The 27,818-nt window shown below is 35.5% G+C and overlaps 2 protein-coding genes across 4 annotated transcripts in view; both read right to left on the bottom strand.

The window, feature by feature from the left end:
* LOC145266301 (uncharacterized) overlaps window positions 1-17,703 on the bottom strand; it is a 49,209-nt gene extending 31,506 nt beyond the window's left edge. For 2 of the 3 annotated variants that reach the window (XM_080121850.1, XM_080121851.1), the window contains exons 1-3: window positions 17,590-17,703; window positions 10,558-10,687; window positions 6,527-6,642 (exon numbers count right to left, since the gene is read on the bottom strand). In XM_080121850.1, the coding sequence (XP_079977976.1) occupies window positions 6,527-6,642; window positions 10,558-10,681 (240 nt within the window). In that variant the 5' untranslated portion in view covers window positions 10,682-10,687; window positions 17,590-17,703. The remainder of the gene's footprint in view (window positions 1-6,526; window positions 6,643-10,557; window positions 10,688-17,589) is intronic. The other variant, XM_080121852.1, reaches the window with a different exon arrangement.
* Window positions 17,704-19,456: 1,753 nt separating this feature from the next.
* The window catches only part of LOC145266297 (peptidyl-prolyl cis-trans isomerase-like), a 42,873-nt gene continuing 34,511 nt past the window's right edge, over window positions 19,457-27,818 (bottom strand). Inside the window, exons 3-5 of the mRNA XM_080121846.1 lie at window positions 25,527-25,712; window positions 23,073-23,148; window positions 19,457-19,747 (exon numbers count right to left, since the gene is read on the bottom strand). Of these exons, the coding sequence (XP_079977972.1) occupies window positions 19,615-19,747; window positions 23,073-23,148; window positions 25,527-25,712 (395 nt within the window). The 3' untranslated portion in view covers window positions 19,457-19,614. The remainder of the gene's footprint in view (window positions 19,748-23,072; window positions 23,149-25,526; window positions 25,713-27,818) is intronic.

The following is a 27,818-nucleotide window of genomic DNA, read 5'->3' as shown; positions in this document are numbered from 1 at the left end:
GTGCTCGCGTCGTGGGAGCACAAGTGATTGCAGTTCATCAGAGCATTCACCACTAAAATACTTGTAGAAAAGGCAGAGGGATGCAACATTTCGTCGATGGGACAGAGGCTGAAGCTTAGATGCCAGTTCAGGGCCTATCAGGTTTGCGACTCTCTTTTGAACCTTGTCAAGGAGCGAGAGACTAGTAGCAGATGCACCAGCCCAGATGTGGCAGCAATACTCCATACATGGGCGAATGGTGGCCTTATAGAGGTACAGGATACTTTCGGGTGTTAGTAGTTTTCTAGCATGGTAGAGAGAGCCTACCTTTCTTGCAGCGGCCCTGGCAATGCCTTCAATGTAATTGTTCCAACTCATGTTTCCTGTGAACGTTAGACCAAGGAGTTTGAAAGATGGACTCTCAGATAAAGAGTCGTTGGCCATTGCTATTGGTGGTAGAGAGGGTTTCTTGTAATTATTGAATGAAACTAGTTTAGTCTTGGCAGCATTGAACGCGACCAACCACTTTTGTCCCCATTCCACTACAGATTGGAGGTCTTCCTCTAGTGTTTCTGCCATTTCTTTAGAAATGTGTTCATTCGTCTTCCTGTCGTGTCTGCCATAGAGTGTAGTGTCATCAGCATATATACCCATCTCAGAGGCAATGTTGTCGGGGAGGTCATTTATGAATATCAGGAACAATAGAGGTCCAAGGATAGAACCCTGGGGCACTCCCGCATTTATATCATATTGTTTAGATGTGCGACCGTCGAGGACTACCTGGATTTTTCTCTTATCTAAGAAGGATTTAATTATGTTAAGTATTCTACCAGTGATACCGTATGATCTGATTTTACTGAGGAGACCCTCATGCCATACCCTGTCAAAAGCCTTAGATATATCTAGAGCTACCGCTCTGCCTTCCCCCGCTTTGTCCAGTGATTGGTATATACGTTCAGAGATCACGGTGAGGATGTCTACTGTGGAACGGGCTTGTCTAAATCCATATTGTTTGTCAGTCAGTAGTTTAGCATCTGTAAGATGATGGACTAGAGCATGGTTAATTATGGTCTCAAATATTTTGGCAAAAAGTGGGAGGAGGCTAATGGGGCGATAATTTGATGGGTCTGTCCTTTCGCCAGAATTCTTGAATACTGGTACAACAGAACCAGTTTTCCAACAGCCCGGAAAGCAAGCTTCATTAAGACATTTGTTGTAGAGTTTGGAGAGAACTGGAGCTACTTCGGCTGAGCACTTTTTTAATAGCACAGCTGGGATAAGATCGGGTCCATATGCTTTTGAGGTGTCAAGGTTTTTTATGATAGCATGCACCTGAGCAGGGGTGGTTTTCAGATCGTCTAGTGTGGCGTCTGTCCGCATAGGAAAGTCAGGTAGGGGGTGGTTGGAAGGGTCCAGTGTGGAGTTTGAGGCAAACCGACTGGCAAGCATGTTAGCCTTGTCGGTTGCTGAGGAGACAACCTCGTGATTATATATATATATATATATATATATATATATATATATATATATATATATATATATATATACATGTTGAATTTATTATCTTGTCATGTTAAAAATATATGTTGAAACTTCTCTGACCTACCATCTCTTACAGCAACAGACAGCCGATTGCTAAATAAATCTATCTATCTATCTGATATCTATTTTATACAACACACAACCCTATAGACTGTGTTTAAGTCAAAGAAGGACAGATAATTGTTATCCCCATTTAAAATGCTCTTTTTTGATAGAGGAAGTCAATTAAATACGGACTGGCACAAAGCACCATAGCGGCCTTCCACACGAACTGAGGAAATTATTTTTTTTTTTTTAATTAATTTATCATAATCGGATAATAAAGCAAACCTACGAAGGGGCACGTCACATGGTAACCTCGTACGGGATATGAATTTTTATTAAATGAATAAATAAAAATCAAAAGGATCCTAGATTTTCTTGGAAAAGTAAAGTTATATGGACACCTTTACCGAGAACTTTGAAAAAAAAAAATTTTTTTTTTCAACATATAGACAACGAGACTATTCATTACATTGGGGGGCTTGACGGCCAAGTCAAAAGAAAAGTTACTGACTTAAATTGCATCAACTTGCAACACAACCAACAAAAATGGATTGGATAGAAGATTTTTTTCATAGAGCCATCACTGGTTAAGCTAGAAATGATGAGAAAAACTAATCCGAATAATATCTTAACACATGGTGGACGAGCAAATCTTCAACCCAGAGGTACTAAACAGACTGCTGGACGAAACAATCAATCTAACAGCAGAGCAAATGGAGTTAGAAAAGTACAAACTACAGACGAGGCTAGAATTGAGAAGGCCAAGTTAGAACAAGAGATAAGACTAAGGGAAATTAGTCTATCGGAAAGAGTACAAGAACCGAATCAGTGTATGTTCGACTTAATGAAACAAGTATGGTTAGTACTGAAATTCGTGGAAGCAAACATAGACTAGTATTTTCCGCACTTTGAAAATACGGCAACCAACTTCAATTGGCCGAAAGACAAGTGGGCGCTAGTTGTACAGACGGCACTCGTCGGAAAAGCACAGAAAACTTTTACCACGCTTTAAGCGGAAGAAAGTAAAGACTACGACGTAATTAAAAAGACAATATTGCAGAGCTTCGAACTTGTACCCAAAGCGTACAGGCAAAAGTTCAGAGCGCAAAGGAAGACTGATGTTCAGTAGTTAAAGGAGTTTGTCAATGAGAAGGAAAGGTTGATGAACAAATGGTCCAGTGCGAAAAGAGTAGAAGACGATGCAGAAGAAATAAAACAACTAATATTGATGGAAGAGATATTGGTTACCAGAGGAAATGCAGATTTACCTAAATGAAAAGAAAACTAACTCTGGTAGCGAATTAGCAATATTAGCCGATGAATATGTGATAACCCGTAAGAGAGGCAAAAACAGACCTACTTTAACAGATCGGACAAACGATACGAGAGAACCAACTGTAAAGAGAGACAGTATGGTGGAAGGTCAGACGATACCGACAAAGAAGCCGAACCACACTATGTGCTATAGATGCGGAAAGCCTGGGCATATAGCCATTAACTGCAGGTTAGGGTGTGGACCTGGGATGAAAAAAGCAGGAGAGGCCAAACCACAAGGAGTTACATCGTCGACGCATGAAATTTACCAACCCTTCACAAGAAAAGGAAAGATTGTAGATGAAACAGGAAATAGCACCCCCGTGACCATATTAAGAGACACCGGCACTGCACAATCCTTAATTCTGGAGGAAAAGGTATCACATAGTCGGACAGTAGGCTTCATAGCATTACAAGCAGTAGGACGAAAAGCGATGAGAATTCCCCTGAAAGAAGTGAAACTCATAACAGGGAAAATAAATAAGAAAATAATAGTCGGAGCAGCGAAGGCATTCCCTATAAAGAATGTAGACATTTTACTGGGGAATGAAGCTCAGATTGAGTTATCCCAAATAGATGCAGGAAACGGGCATACATATAACTGACGAAGTAAGAAACAAAATATAAATGAAAAGATTCCGGTGCTAAATAGACCATGTAAGGAGCTGGGAAAAGCACAGAGGTGCGACAACAGCTGAAAAAAAGGCTATATAAGCAAGTGGGTAAACCGACAAATGGAAAACACACCCATCAATATTGCATGGAAGATGGAATATTGAAAAGGAGCTATCAGATGGCGAACCATAAAGAACAATGGGATAACCCAGGAAAGTCACCTCAACCAGTAACGGAGTATGGCGAAGATCTGCGGAAAACCGGACAGATGCCAGGAGGATCGCAGAAATCTACCTGAGCAGAACGGGCACGTCACAATATATATATATATATATATATATATATATATATATATGTTGTATTATGAAGAGCCTATACATATCGACCAACGTTTCAAGATTAACATGTCATTGTCGGGACTCCAAAATGAATCGCACTATCAGGAAATAAATTTAAAATAAAATCATCCCCAAAGTCTGAGCAAATAAACTTGCAGCTGATTAACACACACACACACACACACACACACACACACACACACACACACACACACACACACACACACACACACGTGTGTGTGTGTGTGTGTGTGCGTGTGTGTGTGTGTGTGTGTGTGGACAATTCTTTCTCAACCTATATACTCCACGAATTTTTAATCTACAGACTTGAAATTTGGTATATAGGGTATTCAGACACATGGAAACCTTTTAATCGGTTTTCATCCTGAAAAAAAGGCTGTTATGGTGTAAAAATTTAAAAATTGGTACTTAGGGAGTTGTCAGATTTTTTATCTGTTTGTCAACTATTTCACAACTGCGCATGAGCGAATCGTTCACATGACAGTTCCCTTATGTTAAGAATAAGTAGGTTTGAAAACACTTTTTAATACCTTGTCAAGCTGGTCTAATAATAGTTATCGTACTTGACTTATTGTCTTTAGGCTTTGGTTTCGATCTCAGCTCGAGTATTTTTTTACTTACAAGAAGTAAACTAGAAAAAACGAAATACTCGCATGCACATGTTTCAGTTTTTTTTCCGTTTTTTTGCTTTTGTTTTTGTTTTCATTTTTTTTTTTTTAAGAATTTAACATTACGTTTAATACCTACGGTATTTCTGTTTTCAATAAATAAGAAATCTGCATTAATTAAAATATAACATTTATGCACATTTTACGACCGGGCAATGCCGGGCGGCCGGCCTGCTAGTTTACTAATAAAGTTGAACTAAAGAATAGCATTAATGAAAGCCATGATGAATAGTGAAGAATATGAATTGGTAAATAAATACCTTTTAAGTGCGACTGAAAAAAGTAAAAATAAGTAAAAATAAGTTTAATGTGTAAAAAAAAGAAAAAAATGCACACATGAAGTTTAGATGGTAAAGCGTACATGTTTCTTGGATTCTTTCTCTTCTTTCCTTTAATAATTATAAGAAGCCGTCCCAATAACCGATAGCTGAAACCACTGTCAATAATTTTCCCCACTCTTTATCTGTGCCTAAATCAAACCGTAGATTCCATGAACAAAGCTTCTTTCTTAGAAGTGCACGTCTGTGGAACTCTCTTCCGATTGCCTGTTTCCCAAACTTGGATGTCTTCAAGTCCAACATAAACAAATTCCTGATAAACCGCCCCCTTAAGTAATCCAATTTATCAAATCTCCATTACTAATGATTACTACGGTATTATCCCATTGATTACTATACACACAATAACCCTTATCCTCAAGTGGCCTTCGGACCTTGATAAGTGGTGACTCTCACGTAAAAAAAACAACAAAAAAATAGCCATAACTAAGATATCCAAAAACGACCTCCTGATAACATTGTGTCTGAGATGGGTATATTTGCCTGTGATAAAATTATGATAGGCATGGGGCAAAAATGGATGTACAGATATCTAAGGAAATGGCAAGCTCCAGTCAGTATAGCAATAAGACCGTGAATGGATGTTAGCATTCAATGCTACTAAGACTGAGCTTCTTTCCTTTACAGGAAGCCTTCTCAACCCCCGATAGCCATGACTAATAACACCCTGCCTGAGAGCTCTTCGTTCAAATTCCTTGGCTTAACATTCACAGGCAATATGAACTGGAACAAATACATTGAAAACATTGCAAAGTCTGCTGCAAAGAAAGTGGGGTCCCTATATTGTGTTAGAAGACTACTCACACCTGAGAGTATCCTGTACCTCTACAAGGTCACCATTCGTCCATGCATGGAGTATCATTGCCACATCTGGGTTGGTGCATCTACCACTAGCTTTTTCCTCTTGGATAGGGTCCAGAAAGAGTTTTCAATCTAATATATCCCACTTTGTCAACTAAGCTCCAACCCCTATCCCATCGTCACAATGTTGCATCTCTGTGCCTGTTTTACAAATATTTTTTTTTTTTACATGGGGGGGGGGGGTCACCACTTATCAAGGCCCGAAAGCCACTCAGGGATAAAGATTATTGCATGTACAGTAATCAATGAGATAGTATTGTAGTAATCATTAGTATTGGGGGTTTTGATAGAGTGTCTTACTTAAGGGGGCGGTTTGTCAGGTGTTTGTTTATGTTGGACTTGAAGATGTCCAAGTTACTATCTTCAAGTACTATCCTAGTCCGTGAATGGGGTAACAGACTTATACTAAGTAGATATTAATTTTAATGGAATGTGCTTTGATGAACTCATTGTACTTGTGACCTCTCAGCATATATATCACCAACTTAGCAACAAAATCCCACCCTTTCACTGTACAGGTCCCTAGATGCCGGAAAGCCTTCTACTCTAATAGCTGCTAGACTTTGGAATCCCCCACTGTTACCTGCTTCCTGGACTCTACTGACATGCAGAAATTAAAACGTAATGTAAACCAACATGTCAGTCATCTCTTAACTTTCCTAAACATGGTCCCAAATAATAGCCAACCCCATACGTCCAATACGCCTTGTGTGGGGGTGACCATAACTGAAAAAAAAAAAAGAAGATATAAATTGCAGTGGAAAAAATACAAAACGGGTAGATTGGGTTGAAATAAAGAACTTACTTTTTTCATCAATGGATCTGGGATGCGTTCTACGTGTTCATCGCTGAGGTAACCATCGCTAGTGCTGCCAAGTTTTTTGAAAATCTCCCACAGATATATAACTTCAGGGATGAGAACTTTGCAAAAAAAATAAAAATAAAATAAAATAATAATCAAAATGATTTAATTTGAGTTGATCGATAAAAAATTTGCTTTGGTTTTTTTTTTTTTTCCTTCTTTATCCCAAACAGGACATCTTGTAGCACAACAAGGAGGCTCCCTTTCTAGGGAGCTGGGGCCTCCTGGAAAAATAGAATTTGTCACTGTATTTCCTCCTCCTCCTGGCCCTGTCCGTGGGGCATTAGAATACGTTGACTGCCCCCCTGCAGAGGGTAAAAGTCCCTCAATGGGGGTCCTGGATATGACCTTAAACTATATCCAGTAGAGAGGCCTCAGCTTGTGGGCTTTGGGGAGTGTGGAGCCACTCTTTAATTAATATTGCTCCCAGGTCCACTCTGACCCGGAGTGGTAGTACCTGTTAGGGTCCCAACTATGGGTTAAATAGAAACCGACGTGAAAACAACAAATATATTCTATTAAAAAAAATTTTTTTCTTCAGAATCTTTGGATTCAGCATTAAATAACCTGAAAAAGGTTGATATGCCGTAAAACAAAAACAACCAACTAACCAACCTCCTCATCCTCCTCCTCCTCACAATTTTCTCTCTCGACTTCCAGCGCGTGTCTGTTCCTCTCACCTCTGCCAACAAGCTTTTTATTAAAAGAAAACTGACTGCATTTCATTTGCATATGTATGCGGTGGGTGGTGTGATCTCATGCGATTCCACGAGACCGTCTTTAATCTCTCTCTCTCTCTCTCTCTCTCTCTCTCTCTCTCTCTCTCTCTCTCTCTCTCTCTCTCTCTCTCTCAGATCTCACCTGAAAGTAAGTCGTACAGCCACAAAAAAGCACGCGCACACGTGGGCGCTTGCTTCTTTGACTATTACATTTCACTTCAGAGAACCTTGTGCCAGACTTGTCATGACAGGCTGGCACAGATATCCAAAATGTCAGGCCTGCCAACTCAACAGTTTGACAGGCGACAGGTGCGACCCGAGATTGTTTTTATAATCGGGTGCACGGTGAAAGGTTGAAAAACAAAAACATATTTCAGTTGCTTTGTTTTCTTAGAATTTCTTTATCTCTTTATCGCTCACTTTCTCTTTTATTTCAGGTGCACAATGAAAGGTCAAATTTGAAAAACAAAATATTTCATTCGCTTTGTTTCCCTAGCAAGTCTCTATCTTTTTACCTCTCTCCCTTTCTTTTTTTTCTTCTCTATTTTCTTATCACTTTCTTTCTCTGTCATATACTCGGGTGGTGTATACTTAAGGGGTTTATATATTCTGTATGTATAAACCTCACAAAAACACTCGTCTAACTGAAAACTATCAACAATTTCCCCCACTCTTTATCTGAGCCTAAACCTAAACGTAGATTCCATGAACAAAGTTTCTTTCTTAGAACTGCACGCCTGTGGAACTCTCTCTTCCGTTTGCCTGCTATCCAGCTGACTACAATACGGTTGTCTTCAAGTCTAACGTAAACAAGTTCTTGATGAGCCGTTCCACTTAAATTAACAAATTTACTGAATTTCTATTACTAACGATTACTATGTTGTCCAATTGATTACTATGCACTCTTTAACTCTTATCCTCGAGTGGCCTCTGGGCCTTGATAAGTGGTGATGCCTATGTAAAAAAAAAAAACAATAAAAAAAACGAGGGGACCAAACTGTGTACATTTTATATAGTCATCTATATAATGTTCGTTGCGTGTGTGTGTAAATTTTTAACATATATCATAAACAGATATAGATACTTTCAATAATTATTCAACAAAAGGACAAATGGAACAATTGCCTGCTTGCCCAGACAAGGGGAGTACATGGTTTTTTGATCGGAACCATCGCTGTGTTGTTCCAGACGCACTTCTGAAAATGTAAGTCATTTTCTACACCAACAACTCGGACAACTAAATTACTTTTCGACATTTACATTTATTCCTGTTGCAATTTTTATTTTTGCCATACCTTTTACAGAGATTATATATTACTGTCTTTCCAGCTGAATGCTTCCATAGCTGAACGATTCCCAACCAGCTGAGAACTTGCTTGTCCCATCTACTTATACTAACTCATTCGCTCCAGGCTCCTCCTAACTCTCCTTTATAGATTCAAACTAATCCTTTGTGCTTATGTCATTTGACCTAACAGGTGACTTATCAGTCACGTTTTCTCTGGCCAGTTTTATTGCTTTTATATTGTTTGAAAACCTATTTTGTTTATGTCCGACACATTCTTTTCTATTAAAACATATTTGCTTTTATATATATTCAAGATTCCTCCTTCTTTTAAAGAGAGAGGAATTGTTTTATGTAGTTGAAGTTGGGCCTCTGACAAACACTATTGGCGATACGCGTCGGATCAAATTAAAAATGTTTCCTTTAAAAATAAATAATTCTATTTTTTATTAAAAAAATGTGTTTCTTCATTTATTATACAAGCCTTCAATTCCAGGAAAGTGGTACCTGCTATCAACAACAACAATAAAATTCTGCCTATAATAACAACCAAAAAGAACGGAAACCCGACACACTAACAAATGTGGCCGACGTCAAATCAACCCTAGTGATTTGTCTTTGATTTTTCTATCACTCATGTGCCTATTATTTGGTCTTGTCTAGCACCCGGGGAGCTGCTTGCCATTCCCAGGATGTAACAACAGTTCAAGAAACGTCCACGCAGCAAAACCATGTAACTCTCCGTGGCAATCGATCATGTTACATCTTGTATAAAATGATTGTAGAAAAAAACAAAAATATCTGTAGCAGCCGAAATTCGCTACAGGAGTTAATTCTCTCGACTCGAGATTTGAAATCCATTTTCTCCTTCACTTGTCCATTCACAAGCCAGCTCTCTATCATGTGACAGAGTATATAAAAGTCGAAATCACGAACCTTTAATCCTCTTTGATCATGACCCTGCCTGGGAGCAAACTTCGCCTGGGGTTTTGGTAGAACATGAGTACAACAAGCTAGCTATAGTTCTCTTCAAACTCACATTTATTTCCACGTGCTGTCCCCTAACCCTAACCCTAACAAACTTTATTTATCATGCTAAAGAACTGCTTTCATCGATACAACTCACACACACCCACGACAACTCACAAACACACTTAATACCTTGCCTCTTTCTTTCTCCTGTAACCAGCTTCCTCCATCTTGACGACTATTAGCTGTAAACACGTGTAAACTGAACTGAACTATTTTCTCCTTCAACCAGCCGGCAATATATTAAATCTATCTTCACACAAGAACACTTCAACGTACTAACCCGTCTCTCTCTTCAACTAACGCCACTAATAATAACTTGCTACAATCACAGGCAGAAGCTAATTCTCGTCGATACAGGCACGTGTGGACTGAGCTGTTCTCTCCTTCAACAAACTGGCAATATATTAAATCTATCTTCACTCATGGACACTTCAACCTACTAACCCATCTCTCTCTTCTACTAACGCCACTAACGAAAATGACAAAGTTGTTTATTAAATATCAAAATGAGACTTCCTTTTCGTTGTCTTCATTATTAACTAAAAGCTACTATGATAGGGGCCAGAGTTTGGCACTAGTATATACCGGACAAGGATCTGTCAACCAACAGAGACTGGACTATTGCAGTGTCCTTTTATTTGTTGGGTGCTGGGTATTCCTTGAATGTCCACCCTCCCAGTTCTTGCTTTCCTTCTTTGAGAAGATGTTAGTAAATTGCTAACTGCCTGATGTTTCTCCTCTAAGGAATGCCAATGGAGCTGCTCAAGCAATTTTCTCCACATTTACATGTGGCCTTTTATTTGTTGAGCTGTGGCACCCTCCCAGTAGTCCTTACTTTATTCTTTGAGAATGAGTTAGTTAATTGTTAATTGCCTAATGCTCCCCCACTAAGAAATGCCAATGGGGCTGCCCAGACAATTTTCTGCACATTGACTTACGTTTAGAATCTTTAGCTTGTCTTAGAAACCATGTTGTTTCTGACGGGTGGTTTTGGTTCGGAGTCATGTTCCCTCTCGTAGACGTCGACGTGATCTCACGGAGCGTATCCTGATAGTTCCCCATGTTTTGCTGAAACAAAAAATTCATCCAGTGAATCTATATATAAACATTCTGTATGTTTGTATGTGTGTCAAACTAAAATTTTGAAACTAGAATATTTGGAAATAAAAATGCACATTTGTAACATTGTCTAGTTAATTCTTACATTACTGTTGTGATGTCCATCACGTGATCATCTTCTCGAACATCATTCATGCCTATCGCATGATCTCGAACGTGCTCCACATCTCTCCTGTGATCATCCTCTTTCACCTTTTTATAATCTTTTTTCTTTATAAGTTACGTTGGCAGGCATTTGCATATGCATGTTCACACTGCAGAACTCAATCTCCAATCTCTAGTCTCCTCTCACCAATCTTTCTCAAGAAACACCCATATAGCTAAAACCACTGTCATTAATTTCCCCACTCTTTAACTGTGCCTAAATCAAAATATAGATTCCATGAACAAAGCTTCTTTCCTAGAAGTGCACGCCTGTGGAACTCTCTTCCGTTTGCCTGTTTCCCATCTGACTACAACTTGATGTCTTCAAGTCCAACATAAACAAATTCCTGATAAACCGCCCCCTTAAGTAAGACACTTTATCAGATCTCCATTACTAACGATTATTATGATATTGTCCCATTGATTACTGTACACGCAATAACCCTTATCCTCGAGTGGCCTCCCAGGCCTTGATAAGTAGTGACTCCTATGTAAAAAAAATATTGTATGTTTGCTATCAATTATGTGACTGGTTTGCTTATGTAACATTGCTTAACGATAATACTTCTAGGTATATTTATACTTATATACAATACTTCTAGGTATATATATCAACATCGCAATTGAAAGGACACAAAGTAGTCTCAGTACATCACAACTTAATAACTATATTTACGAAAAACCAACACACCTCTAATCAATAACTATACTCACCGAATAACGTTGAAGAATAGGCTAGCATAAATAACTTAACTAAATTAAGGAAAGTGCTTAACACTAAACTAAACAAATAGAAACACAATATGCCACCAACTGGATAAAGGTGAGTGCACTTTGCATACTTAATATAACAAATTTAAAATATAAACAAATAGAAACACAATATGCCACCAACTGGATAAAGGTGAGTACACTTTGCATACTTAATATAACAAATTTAAAATATAAACAAATAGAAACACAATATGCCACCAACTGGATAAAGGTGAGTGCACTTTGCATACTTAATATAACAAATTTAAAATATAAACAAATAGAAACACAATATGCCACCAACTGGATAAAGGTGAGTGCACTTTGCATACTTAATATAACAAATTTAGAATATAAACAAATAGAAACACAATATGCAACCAACTGGATGAAGGTGAGTGCACTTTGCACACTTAATATAACAAATTTAAAATATAAGCAAATAGAAACACAATATGCCACCAACTGGATAAAAGTGAGTGCACTTTGCATACTTAATATAACAAATTTAAAATATAAATAAATAGAAACACAATATGCCACCAACTGGATAAAGGTGAGTGCACTTTGCATACTTAATGATCAAAAACCTGATAATAATTAACTAAAAAAATCTGTGGCTCTAGCATGCTTATAATTGGAATGTTGACTTATACCTACGAGAAGTACTATTGTTAAGCAACGTTACATAAGGAAATCAACCACATAATTGATCCCAAACGATAACTAAGTGCTCTAACTAGAGGGCTTTGGGAATGGGAAGCTCCACCAATATAGACAAATATATGCTGTTATGTACCTGTTTGCATGTATATGAAATGGGAAACCTATCTCTATAACAAAGCAAATAAACTTATAAAATATATTTATATTCTAGTATTGAAGAAAAGATAAACAACCCAAATGAAAGAATGACAACCACCGAAATTAAGTTTAGATATAAATATGAAAACCTTTGCCTATGGAATTACTTCAGACAGAGTGGAAAATATAACTCCCAGTATACCATCTTTATGTAAATCATGTAAATTTCTGTATATTTGTTCACTGACTGTTATTTTGACCATGTGGATGTATATTTTATAAATAAACAAATTAATTAATTAAAAACAAGAAACAAATGAATGGATAAAAAAAAAAGCGAGGAATAAAATAAATAAATAAATAAATATAGCTTATAAATAAAATAGATGGATTGGGAAGTCGCCACCAGAAAAGAAAAACCAATCACAAAAGCAGGTAATAGGAAAGTAGCAATGATGAGAGTATAATATTACTACAGATGAAAGCGAAAACTTAGTCCAATAAACACCCACCAAGCTAAAATGAGACCAATATGAAACTGCCCATGACAGCTTGACCACACGGGATCGTACATTCTCACACCGCACCCTACTCCCTTTCTTCACTACACCTCATTCCAAAACCTGTACTGTTTACATTCACAAACTATACACCCTCCATTCTTTCAGAACGTAAACCGCATATTTTATAAAAAATGACTGTAATCTTGACTCTCGTTTCAATATTGCCCCTTTTTTTTTGGTCTGACGAGGTGGTCTCTTTGAGATTCCACTGAAACATATATGTACATATGTAACCAATAATATTTGTATAATAAACAAACTATATATATATATATATATATATATATATATTTATATAAAATGGGTTAATAAATTTCAACGAAAGAAAGATGTATATTTAAATAAGGGAGTAGTCACCAACAATGTGTATTTGAAAATAATTTCTGACGAGGACGCATCACAGACCGTCTGAAACGCGCGTAAACGATTTCAATGACTTAAAAACATTATTACAATGATCCAAACATAATTCTCAATGAAAAACCAAGACACGGAATAATAAAATAATGTTAAAAAATACACATTGTTGGTGACTACTCCCTTATTTAAATATATATATATATATATATATATGTATATATAAGATGCTGCCTCACTGTCTACCTGACAAACTTATTAACCCTTATCCCCGAGTGCCTTTTGGGCCTTGATAAACAGTGATTCGTTAATGATACATATATATATATAGTTCTGATGACCTTAGACGAGATTAACATTTATTATCTCATTCTCTCATTACCGTTGTGACATCCTTCACGTGACCGTCAGAGGAGCACTCTGGCCTGGACAAAATACCCAGACAGCCTGATCAGCATTTCTCACTAGAGGTGCCTCAGATGATTAGCAATAACCTAACCTCTTCTCAAAGAGAGAAGGCAAAGCCTGGGAGGGCAGACCTCCTATAACTGCATAGGACTAGCAACATACTGCTTGATTTGAAAAACGATCAAGTTATAGTCAGCTGGGAAGCAGTCCTGTGGTATTGTGTTTCACAGATGGACAGTTCTTAGAAAACTTTGCTCATGGAAGTTCCAATTAGTTATAGGCACACAGAAGAAGAGAAGAAAAATATTTATACTGGTGGTAGCTAGACGAGTTTTTGTTGAGAATGCTTTACAGGAGAAACCTGCTACGAACAAGGTGGGTTCCCTCTACTGTGCCAGAAAATTACTCATATCTGAGAATATCCTGCACGGAGCATTGTTGCCACATCTAGGCTGGTGCATCTGCCACTAGTCTCTCCCTCTTAGACACGGTTCAAAAAAGAGTCTCCACTCTAATAGGTCGCGCACTATCAACAAAGCTCCAACCTCTGTCCCATCGCCACAATATTACATCTTTGTGCTTACAAATCTGTCAGGCTGATTGTCGAGAACAGATCCTCGACTGGTATTTTGACCCAAGTCTTCTGCAACAAAAAGAGCAAAGGAGACCAACCCTTGCTCAAAAAATAATGAGAAAGATGTACATGTATTAGTAATGGGACGATTCCAATATTTTTCCTGATTCCGATACAATTACCGATTCTGATTCTTTTGAAATCTGTAAATATTTAACTTTAGATTATAATTTTTGGATAACCGTAAAAATTCATGTAATACAAGTTGCTTTCAATAACTTTCCTGACTTTTTTGTACGAGCATTTAAAATTGAAAATTCAGTATGTTATTGCTATATATCTTATGAGATGACTGACCAATTTTTATGATTTCAGGTTCAAATGAACAGCTACAGCAGGAATTGGAATACACCCTACTAAAGCCTGATTGTCACAGCTGATGGATTTCAAAAATGCAACCTGGGCGTGAGGACACTTTAGAAGAATGATATGCAATAAAATTTTGTTTTACTAAACTTGGAAAAAATGGCACAGTAACCTATGGACTGCTTTTGGACCATCTTGCATGAATCAAGCATCAGTTTTTGATTTGGCATAAGAGATTCAAGATAGGCAGGGAGTCTGTGAGGGATGATGAAGATGTGGAAGATTAGCGCAAATGCACCAGTCCACAACTCTATCCTTGTCACAGACTATTTCACCAAGATGGGCATCAAGATAGTTCCTCAACCTCCCTATAGTTCAGACCTTGCTCCTTGTGACTTTTGTTTATTCCCTAAGCTCAAGGAAAACTTTAGAGGATGTCGTTTTGAAGCAATTGAGGAGATGAAAGAGGCTTTGGCAAGGATCATTGACACACTCACACAAGAGGACTTCCATGGAGCCTTCCAGAAGTTGTTGGAATGTTACAAGTACATTGCAGCCGGAGGAGATTACTTCGAAGGAGCCTAGAGTTTTATGTATGTACTATCAATAAAAGTGCAAATATGAAAAATGTATAAACTTATTTAAGTCACCTCGTATATGCATATGCTTCCACAAATGTAAAAATACACTTGACAGGGATTGATCTTTAAATTTTAGTTTCACTGGTAATCTAAAATCAATATTTATTATTTTATCATTAGTGTTAGCGATGGAAAATTGAATTTTAATCTAAAATCAATATTTATTATTTTATCATTAGTGTTAACGATGGAAAATTGAATTTTAATTTAAAATCAATATTTATTATTTTATCATTAGTGTTAACGATGGAAAATTGAATTTTAATCTAAAATCAATATTTATTATTTTATCATTAGTGTTAACGATGCAAAATTGAATTTTAATCTAAAATCAATATTTATTATTTTATCATTAGTGTTAACGATGCAAAATTGAATTTTAATCTAAAATCAATATTTATTATTTTATCATTAGTGTTAACGATGGAAAATTGAATTTTAATTTAAAATCAATATTTATTATTTTATCATTAGTGTTAACGATGGAAAATTGAATTTTAATTTAAAATCAATATTTATTATTTTATCATTAGTGTTAACGATGGAAAATTGAATCTTAATCTAAAACAAACAAAAAAAATTTTAAGAATGGTTTTTGGTATTGGAGAATGGGCACAATTTTTTTCCGATTCCAATACCTAAAAAGTCCTAATTTTTCCGATTCCCCATTCTGATTATTTATATTTATTATTTGTATGTATGTATGTGTGTATGCATGCATGTATGTATGTATGTATGTATGTATGTATGTATGTGTGTGTGTATGCATGCATGTATGTATGCATGTATGTATGTGTCCACATCAAAAATAAAACTAAGTGTTTACGAAGCATGCGTTATCACTACGCTGCACTATGGGTCAGAGATCTGGACAACATATAGAAGACATCTCAAGTTATTGGAAAGGTTTCACCAAATTTGTATTTGAAGAATACTTAATATTAACTGGAGGACTCTAATGTCTGACACTGTAGTTCTTGAACGATCAAATAGTAATAGTATTGAAATGAAAACCATTCAAAATCAGTTGCGCTGGACTGGACACTTGGTTAAGATGGAGGACAAAAGACTTCCTAAATAACTGTTTTATGGCGAGATAGATGAACATAAACCAAGAAAAAAGTTTAAGGATTCTCTGAAAAAGAACTTGAAAATACTTGAGATGGATGTACATAATAAGGAGGCCCAAGCAAAAGATCATTCACAGTGGAGAAAAACCATTGGAGAAAGTTGTAAGATTTTTGAAGAGCAATGTGTAGATCTTGCTGTATTAAAACACGTTTTAAGGAAGCAGGACGAAAATAGGTCAGAAAAATTACAACAGGAAATGAAGTGCACTGAATGTGGCAGATACCTTTTGTCAAAAACTGGTTTTGTAAATCACCTGAGATCACACAATCAAAGACAGGAACAACAGTCTTATGAGGAGGCTTTTACAGCACATCCGACAACACTAAATTGTCATATTTGTGGTCTGATCTGCAAATCTAAAATTGGCTTGACACGACATTCGAGGATTCACAATATTATCATGCAATCAATGTTACAAGATGGAAAGTTTTTATGTCACATTTGTGTACTTTCATGTAGGACTAAAGCTGGATTAAAAAGTCATCTACGTGCACACAAACGCATAACACTTGACTGAAGAGATGGCAAACTTCTGTCAAGAAGTAGCAATCATCATGCATGTATGTGATGTATGTAATGTGTGTGTGCATGTATGTGTACATGTATGTATATGTGTACATGTATGTAATGTGTGTGTGTGTATGTATGTGTATATGCGTGCATGTATGTATATGTGTATGTATGTAATGTATGCATGTGTATGTATGTGTGTAATGTGTGTGTATGTGTGTGTATGCATGTATGTAATTTATGTCTGTACGTATGTGTGTATATATATATTGTATGTGTGTATGTATGTAATGTATGTATATGTATGCGAGTATGAATGAAATGTGGTGCTTATACAGAAAAGGTACTGTGCTATTTTTTTCATAGGTTTTTCAAGTTAAATTCAAGTTTTATATCTTTTTTTTATTAAATTGTTAGATGAAAGTGCAGAATAGTTACACAACATTCTCCCCCCCCCACTATGTTAAGAATGGATTTCTAAATAATAACGTGATTTCAGCATGATAACTTCTCTACATAAGTACATGAATGCGGTTGGGAATGAAAAAGTTAAATAAAAGAAAAGTTTTTTAAAAATATTTAAAAAAAAAATTTTTTTACCTGTTGTTATTTTTGCAGTTAATTTATTTTGCCAAATGACCGAGAAATTTTTTTCTTTTTTTTGAATGTGAAGGTATTTTTAGGTGGGCAACGATACAACAGAATTGTTGAAAGCCCTGGCAACCGACGGTGGAGCGGGAGAGGAGAGGTTACTTCACCTCTGTCACTCCCAGTAGAACGGTGAGAGGGTGGCAACGCAAGCATGGGGGAGGGGTGTTGTGACTCAGTTGACCGGCACAGATACCAAACTGATGATTGGCACATATTCAACAATAGGTAGATTTATACACACACGCACACATTACATACATATATGTACACGAGAGGTAGATTTATACTTACGCATCTGCATACTTACATGCACAGACCTACCTACGTACACACACACACACATATATATATTTGTTGATGATTTTTACACGATAATACGGTTAATAAGCGTCTTCAATCTTGAAGAAAATCATCCATATTTTATTTGGACGAAAACAAATATTATTTTATTTATTTTTTTACTTATAAAACAGTAATCTATGGACATGCAGATTTCATCAGTGTAGTTTGACTGTTTCTAGGAATTGAACCTGAGACCATGTGTATTATGGTCTGGTGCGTTAACCGTTAGATAACACAAAGTTCTAAATACTTTTAAGTGTTATTTTTATCGCTTTTAAACTTAAATAATAAATCAAAACGCACACCATTGGAATCAACACACTTTTGCCAACGCAAAAGCAATGTATTTATGCAAGTAACATAAAAAATCTTGTATTCTAGTGGCAATAATAATAATAGTGATGGGGTGATTCCAATACGTCTTTGTGATGGGATACAATTACTGATTCTGTTTTAAATTTCTGATTCCGATACAATTACCGATTCTGTTTTAAATTTCTGATTCCAATACAATTACCGATTCTGTTTTAAATTTCTGATTCCAATACAATTACCGATTCTGTTTTAAATTTCTGATTCCAATACAATTACCGATTCTGTTTTAAATTTCTGATTCCAATACAATTACCGATTCAGTTTTAAATTTCTGATTCCAATACAATTACCGATTCTGTTTTAAATTTCTGATTCCAATACAATTACCGATTCTGTTTTAAATTTCTGATTCCAATACAATTACCGATTCTGTTTTAAATTTCTGATTCCAATACAATTACTGATTCCGAACTCAAAGTAATATGTGCAAATATTTTCAAAACACAAAAATACACCTGCGTGTGTATGTGTAGGGGGATGATCTATAGTTTTTAGTTTTACTTAGATTAAATATTTATCATTTTTTTATTTGTAGCATCAATGGAAAATGAAATTATAAAAAGAACATATATAAAAAGAACCGTTTTTGGCATAAAAATAACAGCCACAATTTTTTCCTCTTTCTGATTAACCACCAAAAAATGTCTGATTTTTCCAATTAGGATTAATCGTCCTAACACTACTTACTAAGCTTCTATCACTTTCACCCTCTCTCACTTTATGTTGTTTGACCCAGACATATTTTTATTTTATACAGAGCATGTGACTCTTGATTCTGTTGCTCTTCCTTTGTATTAACAGTCGGAGGTCTTAAAGAAAGGAAAGAATGAAAAACTTGGGATAGTCCGTAATAAACAAAAGGAAATATCACCACAATCAGTAATACTATTCAACTCTTGATTGGAGAGACCAATAGAGAGAGAGAGAGAGATAAGGAAAGAGTGAGACAAAAGATGGGGTACTTGATATCTGACACAAATTGGCAAAGCAAAACAATTCAATTAAAAATGTTAATTTCTAAAAATCGGTCATTATTTTCCGAACAAGAAAAAAGAAAATGAAAAAATCAAGGAAAATAAAAAAGCAAGCAACGCAAACGATCATCTAAACTGGATTTTATTTAAATATATTTTATTTACTCTCGGCCAAGAAGAAGAAGAAGAAGAAGAAGGGGATGGTGGTGGTGGGAGGGGGAATGCCTGCGCTTGGCCAAAATGCGATGATTTGCCAAAATAAAAAAAAAAGCGCAAAAAATTGTTATAATTGTCCGCAGTCTTTGATTGTGATGGTCTTGCACGGTTTTCCACTCTCTGTGCCTTTCTTCTCAATTTCAACGACAAGTTTGTAGTCGCTGGTTACTTCGCCAAAAACAACGTGTTTCCCATCAAGCCTGAAACAATAACATTAAAAAAATTCTGTTAAAATTCCATTAAAATTCCATTAAAAGTCCAAAATTATTGCAAAAAATATTTAGTTTAATGAGATGTTAGACTTTATCAAACTTCTCCTTTTTTTTCTGATCAGAGCTCAATGGGTGACCCAAAGGTCATAATTTCTGCTTAAAAAAAACAAAAAAAACAAATGTAACCGTTGGATCAGCCACTGAACTTGGGTCAGAAAAAATGAGTTTGCAAAGCTAGTTAAATTAAAAAAAATAAAAATGACAAAATTAGTTTCGTTCAGTTTTCTATATCTCCCTCTCCCCCTCTCTCGCTACAGATTAAATATTATTGTAATTCTGGTGATATTTCCTTTTATTTGTTATGGACTATTCTGATCTTCAGTTTTATGGTTAGTTATTTTTCACTTTTAAACAGAGAGAAAGAGGAGAGAGAGTATATATTTGTGTGCATATGTATTTATGATTGTGTGTGTGTGTGTGTGTGTGTGTGCGTGTATATATATATATATATATATGACAATAGGTTTTTACATTAGTTTCCTTTTCCTAGATGCATGTCTTAATGAAGATTGGGGGTGCATCTCTCCCAGTGAATTAATTCACCCACACATACTAGCCTGGAAATCTCTATGACTCGGCAGTCATCAGCACTGACAAAGGTTAGCAGTAATACCAAAAATGCAGTTGGTTCTACACAAGGCCTTCACTGCTATAAACAAATCTGTGTGGATTTCCGAGCAACTTAGTTGTTTTGGTGGAAGCTCATACGTCAAAATCGATGGAAATCTTTTGATGAGAGTCCAGGCTAAACAAGGACAGACTCAACCACTGCTCTGAAGAACTGCCTTTTCAGTTTGTCAGTTAGTCTTCAAGTTCATACTGACCAATGGAGCTCATGCTTTTGAGATGCAAATTTCGATCTCATTTTTTTTTTAATCAAAATTCGAACAAAAAAAAATTGTTATAAATAACTCTGCTTTTCTGTATGCATTTCGGTATGTGTGTAAATACGAATTTATTATTTTTTAAGATTTTATATTTATGTACGAGAAGCGTTTCATACGTAATGCCTCCTATTTTTTATTCCACACAAATGAATCAGAGGAGATTGTGAATTGCATTATAATGATGACTGGACTTATGCATTCATGACCTGAAAGTTTCAGCTTTCTGTTGCAGATATTGACAATGTGAGACTCTAAGAAAGTATCCCCTGTCATGCATGTGTGTCAGAAGCAGAGATACATAATTGAATTTTTAGCAAAAGTGAATAAACAATAATGGTAACTATGTAGAAAAATAAATTCCGGAGCACAAAAGCTCACTCATTTTAATGATACCACCCCCATCTTTATAAATCTTCAACTTTTGGAGTTAAAAAAAAATAGGAGGCGTCATATTAGTGGCCTGGAGGTAACGGCTTAGCAAATGAAGCTGGGTTCAAATCTCTTGACTGCTAGAAATTGTCACTTCCTGCACCGATAATTACAAAAGCATAAAATACTAGTGTCTGTAGATATAAATAAAAAATAACTATTATATATATATATATATATATATATATATATATATATATATATATATATATATATATATATATATATATATATATATATATATATATATATATATATATATATTAAAATTCAAAGATAGCACAACTAAAAGAAAAGACAATTGCAAATTCTCTTTTGATTTTCGGATTTTGTATTCATGCCCATATTCCTTTATTTTTTTTTTAAAGTTGATGAGTTCCATTTCTTCTGATGAGTTAAGGGCAGAATAAATTTTAAAAATTGACACAATAATTACATGAATGATGCTGCGCTACAAAACAGATGTTGTCAAGAATTATGCATCTTAACATACTTAAAGAAATAAATAGTAAGATGGACAACATCTTGAAATTTGGAATATAGAATTTTTGCCATTTATTTGTATATGCTCTGTAGTTATATCGAGCTTCATAAATTAAAGGGTTGGTATAAATAAAAGGTGAAATATAATTGAATAAGTACACACACAATTAATAAAGAGAACTTAAACTTTCAGGTCATAAATGCATAAGTTCAGTCATCATAACAATGCAATTTGCAATCTCTCTGATGCATTCGATCGAAAAAATAGGAGGCATTATGTTTGGACCCCCCTCCCCCGTATATATGTGCGCACATGTATATATAATAGTGTCGAGGAAAGAATAAGAAGGAAAGGGGAGGGGAGAAGGGAAAAGAAATGTAAAAAAGCAAAAAACAGTAAAAAGATGCCCATATAAGATCAAGAAATTTAAAAACAATAAAAACTTTTTATATTGTAACGTCATCTCAGGAGCAATGGTGGACAAAAATATTTTTTTTTATTTAAAAATATGTTCAATGAATTTAATGGATTGGAAAAAAAAATTTTTATTTAAAAATATGTTCAGTGAATTTAATGGATTGGAAAAATAATTTTTTTATTTAAAAATATGTTCAGTGAATTTAATGGATTGGAAAAAAAATTTTTATTTAAAAATATGTTCAGTGAATTTAATGGATTGGAAAAATAATTTTTTTATTTAAAAATATGTTCAGTGAATTTAATGGATTGGAAAAAAAAAATTTTATTTAAAAATATGTTCAGTGAATTTAATGGATTGGAAAAATATTTTTTTATTTAAAAATATGTTCAGTGAATTTAATGGATTGGAAAAATAATTTTTTTATTTAAAAATATGTTCAGTGAATTTAATGGATTGGAAAAAAAATTTTTATTTAAAAATATGTTCAGTGAATTTAATGGATTGGAAAAATAATTTTTTTATTTAAAAATATGTTCAGTGAATTTAATGGATTGGAAAAAAAAAATTTTATTTAAAAATATGTTCAGTGAATTTAATAGATTGGAAAAATATTTTTACTGACTAAATTTTTTTTAATTCAACAGCTTAATTTGATATCAGTTTATTGGAAAGAAGAGGGAAAAGAAAGCGAGAGAGATAGTGAGAGAAAAGAGGAAAGAGATAGAAATAAAGAGAGAGAGAGATAGGAAAGAGAGAGAGATAGAAATAAAGAGAGAGAAATAGGAGAGAGAGAGGTAGAAATAAAGAGAAAGAGAGAGAGAAATAGGAGAGAAAGACACGCAGAGAGATAGGAGAGAAAGAGAAAGAGAGAGAGAGAGAAAGAGAGAAGTAAAAATACAGTAAGAGAGATATATAAAGAGAAAGGAAGAGAAAAAGAGAGAAAAAAGTTTATAAACTAGAAATCGTTATTAAAACAAATTGACCCGCAACAATCAAACCGAATGTCGTTGTAATCATTTTTTTTTTACTTACCAACTTGTGGTAGCAGTTGTAATGAAGAACTGTGATCCGTTGGTGTTCTTGCCAGCATTGGCCATCGACAGCAGACCTAGCACAAAACAAGATGCAAATATTTACGACACAAGGCAGCGATTATGACACTAAAAAAGTTCGATACAAATAAGGGTACCCTAATTTTGTCGACGTATTACTGTAGCAATATTCAGATGCAGGTGCATGAAAAAAGTGTTTGGAACAGTATTTCCAACATAAGGTTAGAGTAAGCAGAGAAAGTGGAAATTTCCATTAGAAATTTTTTTGTTTTTTTTTCTCATCAGTTTGTTCAAGCTGGGGATGGAGCATTCTACCGGATGCCAAACATTCACCCGCTAACTAAGATATTCCAATTGAGAGATCTTTTTAAGATTCTGACTGTCCCTTTATGCTCAATTATTTGTATCTCTCTTGCACTTGATTCACTGGGTATATTTGCATTACATTGAGAGCATTGTGAGGACCGCTGCAAAAAAGGTAGATTCTTCCCCAGAACCGCTAGACTTTGGAACTCCCTGCCAGGTTCCTGCTTCCCCAACTGTACTGACATGCAGAAGTTCAAGTGTAACATGAACCGACATCTTGCTGCTCAACTCCCCACCTAGTACCCCTGTAGCCTGTGTCCCTAATAGTAGCCCCCTACATCAAAGTGGCAATGTGCCTTGTTTGGGGTGAAAATGTAATAAAAAAAAAGGTAGTTTTTGAAGTATTTTTATTCATGAGTCTAGTTACTCTTATAATTATTGGAATGATAAAGATCTTCCTAAAATTCCAATTTCTTTTCATATTATATATAAGACATTGGTATCTCGTTATGTTTTCCCTTTCAGCTCTGTTCAACCCAGCAAGACACTAACTTCTACTAAGGTTGTTTCTTTCTCCTTCTTGTCACATATCACTATGTCAGGTTTTATGGCTCCGTTTTCTAGGCACGTAGCTGTATAGCTATGTATCAGGATATGATGTTACGGACAGGAAGTCTGAAATGAGACATTTTTTCTTTCCTCACATTCACCCCTGACAAGGTATATTGCCACTTGGACGTAAGGGGCAACTAATTAGAACCATGTCTAAGGAAGATTAAGATGATGGTTTATGTTACATTTGAACTTCTACATATGAGTACAGTTAGGGAAGCAGGAAGCAGGTAGCAGGAAGGGAATTCCAAAGTCTACTTGTTCTAAGGAAGAAGTGATTAGAGTAGAAAACTTTCTGGCAACAGTGAAGGGGTGTGATTTTGCTGCTAAGCAGGTTTGTCAAGGGGGCATAAGTTCAATGAGTTCATCAGAGCACATTCCATTAAAATACTTGTAAAAAAGTCAGAGAGATACAACGTTCCAGTGATGGGACAGGGGTTGGAGCTTAGCTGACAAAGTCAAACATTAGATTAGAAACCGTTTCAAGACATGGTAGAGAGAAGTGAAATTTTCTTTTTGAAGAATTTGATTGCCTTCTTTTGAACTTCTGTTTTCCTCTCTGGGAACAGATGATGGGAATCTTACATAATACAATTGATATATATATATATATTTTTTTTTTTGCTAGAGGAGTTCATCGCTTATCAAGGCCCAAAGGCTACTCGAGGTTAAAGGCTAACATGTGTTAGGTAGATGGTGAGAGAACACCGTGATGATCAGTAATGGTGGAATTAGGGTAGGGTTTGACTATTCAAGAGGACGGCTTAATAAGAACTTGTTTACATTAGACTTGAAAACAACTATGTTATAATCAGCTGGGAAGCAGTTCTACAGTTTTGTGTTCCACAAACAAATAGAAAAATGGTTGGATCATTCTACCACTCCAGTAGATATCTCACTATTGATGCAATTCTCTATCTGTATAAAGGCTAGGTACGTCCTAAAATGGAGTACTGTTGACACATCTGGGCAGGAGCTGCTTGGCACACTCTATCCAGCTTTAATAGAGTTCAAAACCGGCTTTGAAACCTTGTAGGTGATGCCCTTTTCGCTTCCCTGCAACCTCTTTCCTATAGAAGAGACACTGTGGGACACTGTTCTGCTATCCTGCTTCCCGGTTGAATACAACATAGTAGTCTTCAAATCCAATGTAAACAAGTTCTTGTTGAGCCGTCCCCATAAATAATCAAATTCTACCCAATTTACACCATTAACCATTATTAAACTACTACCTTACATTCATTAAGTCTTATCCTCGAGTGACCTTCAGGCCTTGATAAGTAGTGACTCCCAAATAAAAAAATAGTTCTAGGAAAGAAACTTTAAAGCAATTATTCAGCCTATGTAATTGTTCTCATTTTGTCAAGTAAGTCCAAATTCATCAAAGATTCCATTGTGCGAAAAGAAAAACCTAAAAAAGGTCTAAAAGTTACATCAGCGAAAACATTGCAAAAGTAATGGGCTAAGATGAGAACAGTAGTGCGAACGATGCAAATCGCCAAAAAATAAAACTTACCCTTTTTCGTATGTTTCACGATGAAGTTTTCGTCTTCAAATTTATTACCATAAATACTTTTACCGCCGGTTCCATCTCCCCTGGTAAAATCACCTCCTTGAATCATGAAGCCAGGGATGATACGATGGAATTTGGAACCTTTGTAGCCAAAACCTTTTTCACCGGTGCAAAGGCAACGGAAGTTTTCTGAAAAAAGAAAAATAGCAAAACTGGAATTATAAAAGCCGACATTATTTTGGTTTCGAGGCTTTATTTAGGATTTATGAACAAATGAATGTTTTTAACATGATAAGTTCAAAAGTTTACAGATTTGAATGAAATGAAATGTTACACAAAATGATTGAAGATGAGAATAACAAAACGATTGGGAGAGAGATGGTGAGCAGAGAGAGACTAGTTTTGGAGTTTGTCTTTTTAATTTTTATTATTTGTACTACTGTTCTCATCTTGAATGTTATTTTCACAACGTTTCAGTTAATGTAACCGACTTTCTTCAGGTTTCTTCTGTCAAACTCGGTAATCTGCACAGAATTTCCTTGTGCAAAGATTTATGGCATAGTGAATGAAGTCCTTGGTAAAATTCAGTTGTAAAGTTACACATTTCTGGAGATTGAAGATTCAATCCTCAGTGTGAGCAACACTCACTATACAATTGCAAATAATTTAGGATTTATACCCACTCATGATAGAACAAGAGCATGCTACCCCTGTGAGTGAAATAAAGGTTCTGTTTGAAATTTCATGCAGATTCTCAAGTCCAACAAGAAACACCTGAAGAAGATCAGAAACTATATCAACCAAAATGTGTGAATAATACTCAAGATAAGAAAAGTAGTTTGAATAATTTTAAAGCTATGACATGTGAACGAGAATTGTGGTGAAGATGTAGAAACAAAGAATAACAGGAAGAATTATAGCAGGTGTCCTGGTTTGCATACACAAAAAATAAAGGTGCGTTAAATTCTAGACAAGTGAACCTTGGTGAAAGTGACGGGCATTGGAATGGCAACCATGAAGAAAGCACTGAATACAAATCTTTGCTACTTCACATATAAGAGTCACAAAAACTACCAACAAGGCCCAAGAGAACTACTTTATGAAAGCTAAGAAACTCATCAACAGTTAAATAGTTGAGCCAAGGATGCATTGGTTGTTTTCAGATGGGAACCTCTGCTAAGGTCAGTTGCACAAAGCGTATAGAACAACAGGTAGCTAGCCTAGAGTATTTATAAAGTCCCAAAGACTAAGTTCCCTCAGATTGTGATCGTGTGCATTTCTAGTGAAACTCACCTGATTGCAACCTATTATGATAGTCTTTGAGTGTGTTTACATCAATAACCTTAATCTGCAAACAGAATCGTTCCTAAAGATAGGTGATGTAAAGATAAGGCAGGGGGCAAAGGTCAAACATCTTCTATCTATATAAAAGGTAAAATGTGGGTGACCATTTCGTGTATGTCTCGCAAAGGTTTTTACCCCCCCCCCCTCCCCGGAGTTTTGATTTACTCAAAACACCCGGGCATCGCCAGGTACCCCTCGTTAGTCATAAATAAAACAGAGGAACGATTAAGAACGACATGGCGTTTTTAAGCAGAGAGAAAACTAAGGGTTTCAGATCAGTTTCTCTGTTAAGCCATGTGAACGAGACACGGCTAATAATGTAGAAATGATGTAGAAGATGAATGTTACTTCGATGTCTGTTTGTCTGCATCATTCGTTTAAGTAAGTTAGAAATAAATTTTAAAAGTAAATGACTTGCTATGATAACATTAGTCTCTCTCTCTCCAGAGTTAATTCTCTCCAAGTAAAACTATTTATGAAAACTCTCAGTGAACATCTTCCTGTGTCAGTCTTTCTTCATGAAAAGAGTTTTATACATTTTAGTTAAACAAACACCACTGCACATTGTTGCAAAGAAACTCAGACTCAAGGCAGATTGCTATATTGCATTGCTGTCCACTATTATCAAGCACTGAGTGAAGAGAGTGACTACAGAAAGACCATGTTTCAAAAACCCAGAAAAAAAAACAAGAATTGTTTGTTCTCATTTCAACAACTTCATCAGTTGAACACCACTAGCTTCCAAATGTACTTGAGTACACTCCTATGGACTATTATGTGTGGAGCGCAGTTGTAAAGTATACTAACTGTGATATTATTGATGTCCTCCAACCACACCCTACCCAAGTGTTAAAAAGTTTAAAAAAAAAGAAAAAGAAAAAAAGAAAATATAACAAAAAAGAGAAAACAAGTTTATCAGCAAAATAAAGATATAGAAAGTTGTTCATCAAG

Source organism: Euprymna scolopes, chromosome 41 (assembly GCF_053919585.1).
Source record: "Euprymna scolopes isolate OS-2025 chromosome 41, ASM5391958v1, whole genome shotgun sequence".
Lineage (NCBI taxonomy): Eukaryota > Metazoa > Mollusca > Cephalopoda > Sepiida > Sepiolidae > Euprymna > Euprymna scolopes.
This window is presented reverse-complemented; position numbering and strand designations above follow the sequence as displayed.